The sequence below is a fragment of the Azolla caroliniana genome, unplaced genomic scaffold (assembly GCF_043228905.1).
Source record: "Azolla caroliniana isolate FFs.n. ecotype wild unplaced genomic scaffold, voAzoCaro1.0.p SCAF_3, whole genome shotgun sequence".
Taxonomy (NCBI): domain Eukaryota; kingdom Viridiplantae; phylum Streptophyta; class Polypodiopsida; order Salviniales; family Salviniaceae; genus Azolla; species Azolla caroliniana.
The window spans coordinates 24,803,630-24,815,731 of record NW_028230438.1 but is presented as its reverse complement, the minus strand read 5'-3'; the positions used below and the strand labels follow the sequence as shown (position 1 = coordinate 24,815,731).

General features: G+C 35.8%; 1 protein-coding gene across 2 annotated transcripts; it reads left to right on the top strand.

Moving 5' to 3' along the window:
• Positions 1 to 897: 897 nt before the first annotated feature.
• On the top strand, positions 898 to 10,933 carry LOC147866798 (mechanosensitive ion channel protein 6-like). Of its 2 annotated transcripts, XM_087317285.1 has the most exons (11): positions 907 to 1,029; positions 2,885 to 3,181; positions 3,683 to 4,660; positions 5,417 to 5,590; positions 5,684 to 6,082; positions 6,185 to 6,325; positions 7,773 to 8,015; positions 8,117 to 8,332; positions 8,648 to 8,679; positions 9,256 to 9,532; positions 10,717 to 10,933. In XM_087317285.1, exons 3-11 carry the CDS (start codon positions 3,791 to 3,793, stop codon positions 10,852 to 10,854), a joined length of 2,490 nt encoding a protein of 829 aa, XP_087173411.1. In that variant the 5' UTR covers positions 907 to 1,029; positions 2,885 to 3,181; positions 3,683 to 3,790; the 3' UTR covers positions 10,855 to 10,933. The 2 variants fall into 2 exon arrangements, with proteins under 2 accessions (XP_087173412.1, XP_087173411.1); XM_087317286.1 differs by lacking the exon at positions 2,885 to 3,181 and having other exon boundaries at positions 898 to 1,029.
• The last annotated feature ends 1,169 nt before the right edge of the window (positions 10,934 to 12,102 follow it).

Here is a 12,102-nt window from a genome sequence, read left to right as displayed (position 1 = left end):
TCCCATCTCTTCTTAAAAACCTCTTGGTTTTGAAAGAGTACATCACACTATACTATTATTATCCCTCATTTCTAATATTCTAAAGCTTTATGTTGTCTAATTAAGGCACGTGTTAGAGTTCATAAGCAAGAAAGACTTAGTGCAAAAAAGATTCGACGTAGGACATCATTGCTCATGGTTTCCTTGCCATTGCCTCAAGAAGGACATTGAGAGTAGGACAATGTGGCACCTTCAAGTGGTGTGAACTAATGTAAATGCTTGGGTAGTGAAATTGTTGCGCATGCAAGACTAGTTTACACAAGTAATAGTGAAAGGGTAGTCACCAACTATTGAAACTAATGTGTGGAACCCAAGTTTACATGCTAAGAGGAAGATCACACTATTTGAAGGTGTTCCAATCCCTTGTTGTCAAATGTTGGGGATGAGGTGTTTGTTGGTGGCTACTCAAGTCCCTTGTAGTCAAATATTGGGGGTTAAACTCCAACACGCATCATCTAATGAATGAAAAGGGGGGCCCAACAAGTCAAGTCACGAATGCCACAGAGGCGATTCTTAATGGAGAACTCCTGCCTCTTCATGTCAGTCTGATCGTGTTCCAACAAATAATAACAAAAGATCAGTGACCAGGTTATTTAAGTGCAACCTCTTTTGCGCCTTTTTGCATTGTTGGACCCTGGAGTTTGTGGCGATTCTTAATGGGGAATTCTCGGGGCCTCTTCGTGTCAGTCTGATCATGTTTCAACGAATAGTAACAAAACATTAGTGGCCGGATTGGATACCTTAGTCCTAAAAGAATTGATAAAACACACACAATTTTATTTATTTATTACTTTGGCGTCTCTTTGCAAAAGAAATACATACATACTCAAAGAAAAAAAAGGAAGGGGTTAAAAGAACAAAAAAAAAAAACAACTGAAATGGAAGAGAGAGACCCTCCATGCCTCCAATTCTCCTCTCTGTGCCTCTCTCTCTCTCTCTCTCTGAGAGGCTTCTTTTGTTCTGTTCCGTTTCTCTTCACCGCCTCACCAGGTAATAACCCCTCTCTTCATCTTCTCATTGTTTTCTCTGTCAAATGAAATTCAAAAAAATCCTGTTTTCCTCTCTTTTTCGGATTTTTTTTTTGCTTTGTTGTAAGCATTACATTTTGTTTCCATGTCCAATGCCGATTTTTTTACTTTCCTTTTTCCCTCACTCAAATAATTACCCTTAATCCCAACGAAAAATACAGACTTTTTTTTTTCATTTGCTCAGATTAAGCATTGCACTGATTCCATGACCACAACAAAGTTTTTTACTTTTAGTTTCAATGTCACAATTTCTTCCACATTGTCAATAGAGATATGTTCTATCAGTTATCATCTCATTTCCTTCAGTACTTACATGTATCACATATTTACATGCATACATACATATAGACACACACACACACACACACATTGTATATATACACTTACATGCATACGTATATACACTATATGTACATATATACATACGTATATATTTTCATATTGTGGAACAAGGCATTATGATGTAATGCTGTAGAGATGAATTCCAAATGATGCTATGAATATATATTGGAACAGTCCCTTTTCATGCATGAATTAATAGAAAATAACGGGAAAACTAGGCAAATTTATAGGAAATGAAGTTCAATTCTCACTAGGTTTTCTGATAAGCTATTTTATTGCAGATATTGCTATGAAAATATATTGTAACAAGAACGTTATGATACAATATGATGCATTGCTGCTTATTCGGAAACATATTGATGAATTAATCTTTTCTTTTAATTTGAAACACCAACTAGAGAAAGAAAGGAAGAGGCATGATATGGTCCATGGCTAAATGATGTGAAGATTGAACACCATGAAATCATTAAACATGTACTCATATGTAATCATAAGTAGGTAGACTTCTTCAAAGGTGAACTATCTAGGCCATTTTGTGAGCGTCCATGCGAGGGTTGGTCGTTCCCTGCCAAATTTGTCCATTTGGTTTGGGTATCCCATTAATATATATACGAGAGGAGGTGAGAGTGGACATCCATGTGGTTCACTCTGGGAGTACTAGCTATGACTCATGGGAGCCCATTGGGAGCAAAAACTTGGCTAAAGAAAGGCATATATATTGCTTAGTCCTGTTGCAGTTTTGTATAGACTCCAATAACCGTAAATATCTTGCATGAACCTATTTTCCGTATGTTATTACATTGATGAACCCACGGCAGTTCTGTAAATACTTCAAATACGACCCTCAAATCTTTACATAATACTAGGGTGTAATACTATGGCCAAGGGTTCACAGAAACTGACAGAAAAGAAAGCGTATCCTCGTCTTGTTTGATGTGCCTTCTTATAAGATGATCTTTAGAGTTAGTTGTTGATCAGGGATGGCATAGAGGGAGTTTGTGTGAGCGTTATCTTTCCAATTCCACCTCATTGATCATGATTTTCCCATACATTTCCTCACTCATGTCAAACTTTATGATTTGTTCATGTGCAGGAAGTCCCAGGCTAGTAGAATATTGCCCATGATTGCGGACCGCATAACATTTTCGTGTATATATATAAAACTGACACTCTAGTATGTGCAAACCATGAATTGATTGGTGGGACATATGCATATACAGATCTCTAAATTCCAATTGGATATCTGAATCCATGTGTAATATGCCTCATTGGCCTTATACACCACATTTTTTGGTATTGTGTTTGAGCTCTTCTCTGATTAAGGGTGAAAAAAATAATCTCAATTGTACCTGTGTACATCTGGAAGTTTGCTGCATATGCATTGATGTGTTGTTGAGTAAATGGCAATGTATAGTCTTTAGAAATATCCTACATCTATCTGTCCAGAGTAAACTGGTGCATGTCTTTACAAACAGGCATGGGCCATAGACCATATAGAGATCTTCCTGTTTGGAAGGAATTTGTACCACTTCCTTATGCTTTTTATGGTCAAACATTTTGGGGCTGCTTCCACTAGATATTCAAAGATTTGCAGAGGGGATGAGGCCAACACGTGAAGGGCTTGTATAAAGGCAGATGCCAGACTTCTCGTTGGGGACTGCGCCAACTGCCCTCAGAGTGAGCAGAACCACCAACATCTTGCAGAGTTTGACTCAGAAGCACAGCTGGCCTACTCCAGACACCCGAGTATCATACTGCATTGTCCTACAAGAGTGCTCATGGGCTGATCTACTCACCACCAACCTCTCTCAGTTTCTTTTTTTTTGTGTATGTTGCACCCCCAATATTACAGTACGGCTCGTATATTATTTCCCAATGCTATTTTACTTTGATCACAACCTTGCAATTACATGAGGATAGCTACCTAGTTTAGGCGCAGTTACAATTGCTTTTTTTTATGAGGCAGTACAATGGCCAATAGATAATTGCATTAGGAAAAATAGTTCGCGTACGTTTTTATTAATTTCAATAGATAATTGTTTAGTTCCTGTACCAATGGTCAGAATGAATAATATCTTGGAGGATTTTAGATGGCGAAATGGTTCTTTCAGAAAAAGGATACTTAAACAAGCTATTCCAGTAGATAATCATCTGGTGCTCAAAAGAATTTAGGAATAGTATATCTTGAAGGATTTTAGGCTTTGAAATGTTTATTTTTCCTCTTTTTGAATCGTGTAAAATTGTTAAATGGGCTGTTGATGGATTGTTTGCAGGTCTCATGGCAAACATCATGACACATGAATGAGATATTTCTCAACATGCTGCCTCTTTTTGTCTTTCCTCTTCTCGAGAAAGGCATGACATGTTTTGTGATGTAAACAATGTCAACGAGCAGCACACAAAATATCAAGGATGCAAATAATAATGGAGAGAAGACTGTAGTTTGGACAGATGCACATAGAGAAGAAGAGAATACATTGATGGATTGTGATTTTGGCGGTAGCGATCAAACAACTCCTTTAGTTATCATTGCAGCGGCAGCTGGACAGAATGATTTTATAACGAGCATAACCGAGGGACAAACCAATGCCTCTAATGCGAACTCTTCGCAATTCCTTTCTAGTAAGGAGGAGAATTCAAAATCAAACAACATAGGTGGTAATAATCCTGGTCTTCGCAATGCTAAGCCTGATACTAAAACTCATTTTGATACAACCCACAATGACGATATGTCAAGTGATAGTGATAGTGATGATCGTGAAAAGAAGATGCCATCACTTGTTAGAAGAATGTCTATGGTGCCTAGTAAAAACCGAACAAGGCTGCAAGATTCACCACGCCTTACACCGGCAGTACAAAGACAACTCACAAATTGCAGATCAACTGTTCTTAATAGAACAAAATCTTCAAAAGCACCTAATGAAGAGCAAAATTTAAAGGCAAAAAATGAAATAGAAAATGCTGATGCTGGGGATTCAGAAAACAATGCTCATGATCATATGCCAGAAGAAGAATGCGATATGGTAGATGAAGATGGTATTCCAGCCAAGAAAAAGAAGAAAATGAAGGAGAATAAGTGTCTTATATATTTACAGCTGCTTGTGCTTCTTATCTTGGTTGCATTTTTACCCCTTTCTTATAAAATAGGGGTCTTAAGAGACACAATCTTTTTCACTCTCCATTTGTGGCGCTGGGATTCACTTATACTTGTTGTTCTCTGTGGCCACCTTTTGTCTGGCTGGGTTGTTAAGGTACATATACAGCTCATTTAAATTCCTGGATTATATTATTATTATTCATAATCACATGAAACCTCTACGTCTTTTGCCTATTTTTTACTGTCTACAGGGTCCTTAATCTATGAATTGTAATTTGTAGCATATACAGGCTAGGACAGAAATAACCACAAACCTTTGTGCATTCATATGTACATATTTCCTGTCATGAACATGTAGAAGTCTTCCTCACGAGCAGATTTTCATAAATTGGACGAACTGGACATATCTGAAGTGCTTGAATATTTTTTGAACTCTGCAAAACTGTTTTTCACTTGCATATTTATGTTCAAACTAAGATTTCAATTAATTTTCCTTTCGTAGTAGAAAGATCTAACAAAAATTGAGAATTGCTGAACGAATAGTGTGTGAGGTCAATAATGATGCACTGATCCATCTTGCTGCCTCTGACTGGCCTGTCATACCCCTGACCATAAAAATAGTGCCTATCGAAGTCCTAGAAGAAGATGACATTAACATGTACCACATGGTGTCTAGGAAACTTGTTTTGCCACCAAATCATCATAAAAGAGGCTGTGATTAATTCCCTTTGCGATATAGTGGTGCTTTTTCTCACAGATTTGATTCACCTGATTCATAAGTATCCTCTATCTGATAAAAGAGATCCACATAAGTACGGCATGAGTGCTTGACATTTTTGTAAACTATTTTTGGCATTATGAATTTGGCAAATTCATCATCAGAACTTAAGTCTATTTATTCTTCATGAAGCTGCTAGAAATGTTGATTTCGAGGCAATATGCTTTGAAGAAAAGAGTGCTGTATTTCGTGTATGGGTTAAGAGGATCCGTGAAGAATTGTATATGGCTAGCATTAATCCTTGCTGTTTGGGAGAGCATCTTCTTCGACCTTGAAGACAATTTACTTGTCAATATCTTGACAAAGGTTTGTGAAAGTCTGCCAAAACTGAATCTTCCAATAACTTAGCTCCACATTAGCTTTCATTGTTGTCATTAACAAATCTCAAATGTCACACAGATCCTTTGGTGTTTATTCACTGCTTCAGTTTCAATGATGTTCAAGGTTCTAGCAGTAAAAATAGCAGCAAACAACTTTCATCGAAAAGCATATTTTGACAGGATTCAAGATTGCGTATTCAATCAACACCTTCTAGAAGTATTGTCTGGACCTCCTACAATAGATATTGAACCCAATAATGATGAACTCCAAAAGCAGTCAATGATCGTGGAAAATGAAAAGAAGAAAAATACACAAAGTGTTATAAGCAATGGGGAGACACCTGCATATACCACTGTTGAAGTGGGAGACCTTCCTGTGCCTGCTTCCTTAGCTTCGCAAACGTTAAAGAGGCAAAAAACTGTTATGGAAAGAACAGTTCCTATTGAGCAAAACAAGCTCCAAGAGTTGACCTCAGATGTATGGTAGTCTCTGCTTAATATCTAGTAAACATACCCTCTAATGCAGTTCAAATCCTTAAGAAATATCAAATATCCATTGACATGTTATTGGATGTCGTAGACTGTTTCTGTCTGGACTCTCAAAAGTTTAATGAAGACTATACGGAAGACAAATATCTCTACATACTCGTCCATCATATCAAATGAGACAAAGGAGGGGGAAATTGGCAGTGAAGATGAGGCCAAGGCTGCAGCTAAGCAGGCGAGTACTTTTTCATTCATATAAATAAAAAACTCTGAAGGAAATAACTCAGGAACCGGGGCAGCAATTCAGAATCTATGTTAGGACGAATATGCATATTGAACTCTGTTATACCTCATTGTGGAAACATTAAACTGCGGACATCCCCTATTCATCATGGTAAGTTCAAAGCCTGAGTTGTCTGAAAGGATACACATTTATGGATGGTCATGGAAGCTGTTTGGGATGATTATTATGTATTTATGATTATTTATAGTTTTAAGATTGCATCCAGTTCTATGGTATTGGAATTTGAATTGAAGGTTTCTGTTTACTCTATTGTGCATGAGTAATAGGGTCTGAGAGTAGAATTTTTAGTTCTAGCCTTGATTTGATGCAATGACTTTTACAAGGAGATGCAAAGAAGGCTATGTTGGAGTCTATAGGTAGCAGCCAATCATGAAATATTGTTGTCTGTTAAAGGCCAGTATCATGATCAATAGAACCCATTAAACATTTCAAGAGAACCTCCTCTGATACGAAACATATGACTTGTGTTTTTCAAGAGTTCTCTTCTATGCTCAAGTGGAAGTACTGTATAGATGCCTACAAAGATATATTGACACCTCTCAAGAAGCCAAAAATAGTCTATAAGACTGATGAGACATTACATGCAAAATGTTGTCTCATCTTGGAGTATAAATTAATAAAACTGCCCAAGGTACTCTGCCTAGAAGGGCTGTAGCCAACGGGAAAACAGTGACTTAAGGTGGGAACAGTTCTCTGACAGAACCCTTGTATGTATGCTTGACATTCATCACCATTTTGATCTTGAATCCAATAAGTGGCATTTTTATCTAGAAAATTCAATGAAAGCGGATTAGCTAGCAAATATCTCTTCTGGATGAAATATCGGTTGGCTGGCTGGGCGGGGAGCGGGGAATGCACTGGTGTAACAAGAATTGCAATAGTTATGGTAGAGAAATGGCATGGTATCATATATTTCCTATGCTTCTTCTCAAAAGAATGTAACATAATTAAACTATTGGATCATCAGTTTACTTTTGTTCTTGATATCCGTAAAATATCTTGCAGTTGTATGGAATAAATAGGATACTATTTTTGCATGACTACAATATTCATTGTTGAAAGGGAAATTTCGAGGGCTTGGAGTAATTGTCTTTTGTTATGTTGAATGCTTTACTCTAGTATCTTCAGTGTAGAATCCGTGTAGTTAGTATGGCACACTATTATAGAACAAGAATAAACTTGGTTGGGTACAGGATGTGGGAATTGCCTGATTGCAAACAGAATCTAAGCATATAACCATGCATGCGTACTATGTATAAGATAGTTTGATGCACTAACCCAAAGATAGGTAAGTGATGTCTTATATTATGTAAATGAATTATATAGACTCTTTGAGGTGAGAGATAATCATGACGCCAATTTTTCTTTCTGTTTCCAGATATTCTATAATATGGCTCGGCCTGGCAAAAAGTGTCTCACAATAAACGATTTCCTGTATTTTCTACCTGAGGATCAGGCAATCAGAGCTTTTTCACTTTTTGAAATCAATGAAGCTGGTGAAATAACTAAAAAATCACTAGCCAAGTGGGTTATGTCAGTTTTTACTGAACGTCGTGCTTTAGCATTGACACTAAGTGATAACAAAACTGTTGTTGCAAAGCTGCACAAAGTTCTTGATTTTGTAAGTGAAATAAAAAGAATGATTATTTTTATCAATAAAAGAAAGATAATGTTCTGACAGGTAATGAACTAACATCGCATGTTTTTGTTTTTTCACTTCAGGTGCTGTTTTTAGCTTTGATTATCGTGTTCCTTCTTATTTTTGGCATTGAAACATCGAGACTTCTTGTGTTTTTCACATCAGTATTCATTCCATCTGTATTTATTTTTGGAAATTCTGCAAGGTCTACGTTTGAATCTCTCATATTCCTTTTTGTTGTACACCCATTTGATGTGGGCGATAGGATTTTTGTTGACGGGCAGAGTATGATTGTTGAGGTATGTGTCCTGCTTTCGAAGCTAAAGTTCAATGATTTTTGCAGCCTAATTTCATAGAGTAATATTTGAGTTTACAGACTCTCAAAAATTCAATTTGTAGGTAGGTTATAACAAACATAACATTAGATCAAATGCTATTGAGTGCCTTAAGGTTGTAAAGCACAAGCTTTATTACCACAGGCCAATTTATAATTCTAATTTCTAAAGGACAATGAAAGAAAAATGCATTTTCTGCCTTCAGAATGCAATGCCGTAATTTGTTTGCTATATTTGTTTTAGTTGGTAATCATTGAAGTAGCTTGTGTTCTATTGCAGGAGATGAATATCCTCAATACGATTTTCCTAGGGTAAGCAAGTCTGTGGCGTAACATTCGAAAAAACATCATCATTTTTTTGCTTCAACATTTTTCATATAATATTGCACACTTAGTTTGAACTTTGAAGATATTATAGAAAAGGTGTATGTAGACCTGTAGTGGGAATTAATCCTATCAATTTTCTATTGATTCATGAAGACAATTTATCACAGCAACTCTTGCCTTCAAAAGTTCATAATACAGAAAAAGTAGATGAGGGAGAGGTACACCATGCACTAGTGAATCAGCTTATGAAACACTCTCATAATGGTCGATCAGCCTTTGATTACTCTCATCGAGTATTGAATGCAACATTTACTATGTGAGGGTCCACATGTCCTAAAAGGAAAAGTTGGTACAATGAAAAAGAATCACCAGTTAAAGAGTTACGATCTCACCTTCAGCAAATTACTTGGGCCAGCATCAATAAACCTTCATCAGAAACTTAAAAGAACTCATACATCATCTTCCCAAAGACCACTCATGTTTAGCATCTTCACATTTTTTCTTGATTCATGGGTTTAATATTTTAAATCTCCTTAACAGTTTTATTGTTTTGTTGCTCAGGCCTATAAACGAGAAGATATATTATCCGAATTCCATTCTCACTCAAAAAACACTCATAAATTACTATAGAAGTCCAGATATGGGTGATTCGATTGACTTCCAGATTCACATGAAAACTCCAGTTGAAAAACTAGGGATTCTGAAGGAGAGAATGCAACGATACATTGAGAGTTTGCCACAATTTTGGTATCCAGAATTTCGTGTTATATGCGATAAAGTTCTCGATTGTAACAAGGTGAACCTGATGATTTGGATGAGACATCGAATCAACTACCAGGTTTGCCATGATTAATACCTAACACTTGTTTCACAACTCTTGAATGCAAAGACCATAATGGAGATGGATCTAGGGAGGATTTCTTTTATATATGATCCACTAATATGACTAGAGTGAGTTGATTCATACTTCTCTAACATTCAAAAAGGTTCAATTGAATGCTTCAGTTGGCTCTTGGTCATGCCTAATGTTTGACTTTGCTGTTACCTACATCATATCTTGGCATGGTGATACATGTATTACTCGAAAGTGGTTTCTTAAGGTTGGCTCTTCTCAGCCCTCCTTTTGGAGAGCCTTCGGTTGATGCCTGCTGTTCTATATATTACTTTTGTAATATCCTACAAATCAGACAAAAGTAAAAATCCTGATGGATTTTATATACAGTTAATGTACAGGCCCTTGAAAACAAGTTGATGGGTCATTTTTCACATAATCCAATAATAAGTGAACTTTTCACATCATCCTAAATCTTGGTGATCAGTTTAATATGCAAGAGACTGATATCTCCTTTGGATGATGGCAATTTCTTTCAAGCCATGCACATAATATCTCTAGTTGACACAGCATAATTGGCGTTATAGCCCTCAGTGTTTCTTGTACATACTACCTATGTTGTCACTCTAGATGATTTCTATTGATTTTGTAAGGTGCAGAAATACGTAGTACAGTGCGTTTTGGGTGACTTGTTGGGTTTCATATACTTCTGAACAGGAATACATCTTGGCTTATAGTAAAGTAAAAGAAATAAAGGTGACAAAATTTGCTTAATACCATGAAATTTGATGAATTCGTTGTTTTTCCATGGAAAGTCCACCCCTCATTTCGTCCAATAATACTATAGTCAACCCTAACGATATACCACCTCTTGAAAAAGTCAAAAGCTAAGATGGTGGCTACACTCTTTTTGTTCTTACTATGTTCACACAAGGTACTGAAGAACATACATCTGTTTCTTCTAATCAGTCCATGTGTTTCACATTAGGGCATCAATGTATACGTTTTTCGCATGAGGGTTTATGGTTTATATCTCATCTTGTATTGAGATTCTCTCACTAGGTGAGTGATGTAAAATTGTATTACTTGAGAAAGGTCAGATCTTCATGATAACAAGAAACAGGTAATGGTTTCTACTGAAAGTGCAACATTTATAAATTAAAGAGAGGATTATTCTCCTATTTGATCAGGACATGGGTGAGAGGTTTCAAAGAAGAAGCAATATGTTGCTGTTTTTAAAACAACAATTAGAGGATCTCAACATAGGATATCAGCTACCAAATCAAGAGATAACTGTCACAGGGATCCCTATGATGAAAGCTATATAAACTGACAGTACTCCTCACATCATGTAAGATCTGAAAACATTTACTTGTTAGTAAATTTCTCACCTGTTTTGTTACTTTTTTTCTTGTATTCTTTCTGTTAGTTAAGAAATGTTTTTCTAGTCTATCTCTCTACTTTAAAACCAAAATAAATGAAAAACAAAGTGAAAATAATAATAATGGAAACACTTTCCAAGTTAGTTTTTCAAGTTGATATCATCTTTTCTTACCATCTCTCATCTTTTCAAGAATTAAAAAAAGAAACAATCCACATATTCTCTAGCTTAATAAAAACAAAAAATAAAATAAAATAAAATAGAAACAAAAAACAACAAAAGGTTTTTCTAGTTGATATAACATTTGTTTGCATGCAGTTCGTATTAAAAGAATCAAAACAAATAAAAAACAATTTGAGAAGTGAATGCTGGAAAAATTCCTTCCTGTCTCCCTCTTGGCAAGCAAACCAATCAACAATCTTATTCTTTTCTCTTTTACATCTTGCTTTCTCAATTTTACTATATAGAAGTTGCTGAAGACAATATACAAAACAAAACAAATAAAAAAGCTCACAAAAACTTGTTCTTTTTGTCAACGTGAGAGAGCATACTCCTGGATTTATACATATAACATTTTGCAAGTAATATTGTGATGTAGATTTAATTGATGTTCAAGAAACTTTAAGGCTTCATCATTATTTGTGCAAACAGTTTTGGGGATTTCTTTTGTTCATATAAAACAAAAATGTAACAAGCTTTAAAACATAAGTTTTTGATGGATATTATTGCATGTTTTCAATGGGTTGTCTACCAAAGCATTTGATTACATTGTCATTGATGAGTCAAGGAGGTCCACAACTAGCTAAACATGGGTTACGTCTTTTTGGAAAATGTGATAAGTTGTGAGTACGAGTCATAGTTAAACTAGTTGCTTCATTCTCTCATTTTAGTAAGTCTAATGAATGTGGAGGGCTTGCATGGAGGGATTAGATACGAGACATAAAAATGAAGATTAAAAAGGATTCTTCAACAAATGAGACGCGGTGAACTCTGGTTTTACATAAGCACCATTTCCTATTAAATATACCCTTATAAATCAAGTCAACATGGAATTAAAACATTAAAATAGAGAACATATGGAGACATCTTTCATAGAGGTGTATGGAACCTACACACAAGATATATATATCTTTGAAGTCATATGGCGATGCTCACATTTATGTTGATACAAGGCGGCCACTCCCTCATCGATGAT

What these genes read in the sequence shown, in the direction of transcription:
- LOC147866798 (XM_087317286.1), top strand. Translation starts at nt 3,791, where the DNA reads ATGTCAACGAGCAGCACACAAAATATCAAGGATGCAAATAATAATGGA. An exon ending in CCAAGGCTGCAGCTAAGCAG is followed by an intron (nt 6,326 to 7,772) that starts GCGAGTACTTTT and finishes TTCTGTTTCCAG; the next exon opens with ATATTCTATAATATGGCTCG. An exon ending in TGCACAAAGTTCTTGATTTT is followed by an intron (nt 8,016 to 8,116) that starts GTAAGTGAAATA and finishes TTTTCACTTCAG; the next exon opens with GTGCTGTTTTTAGCTTTGAT.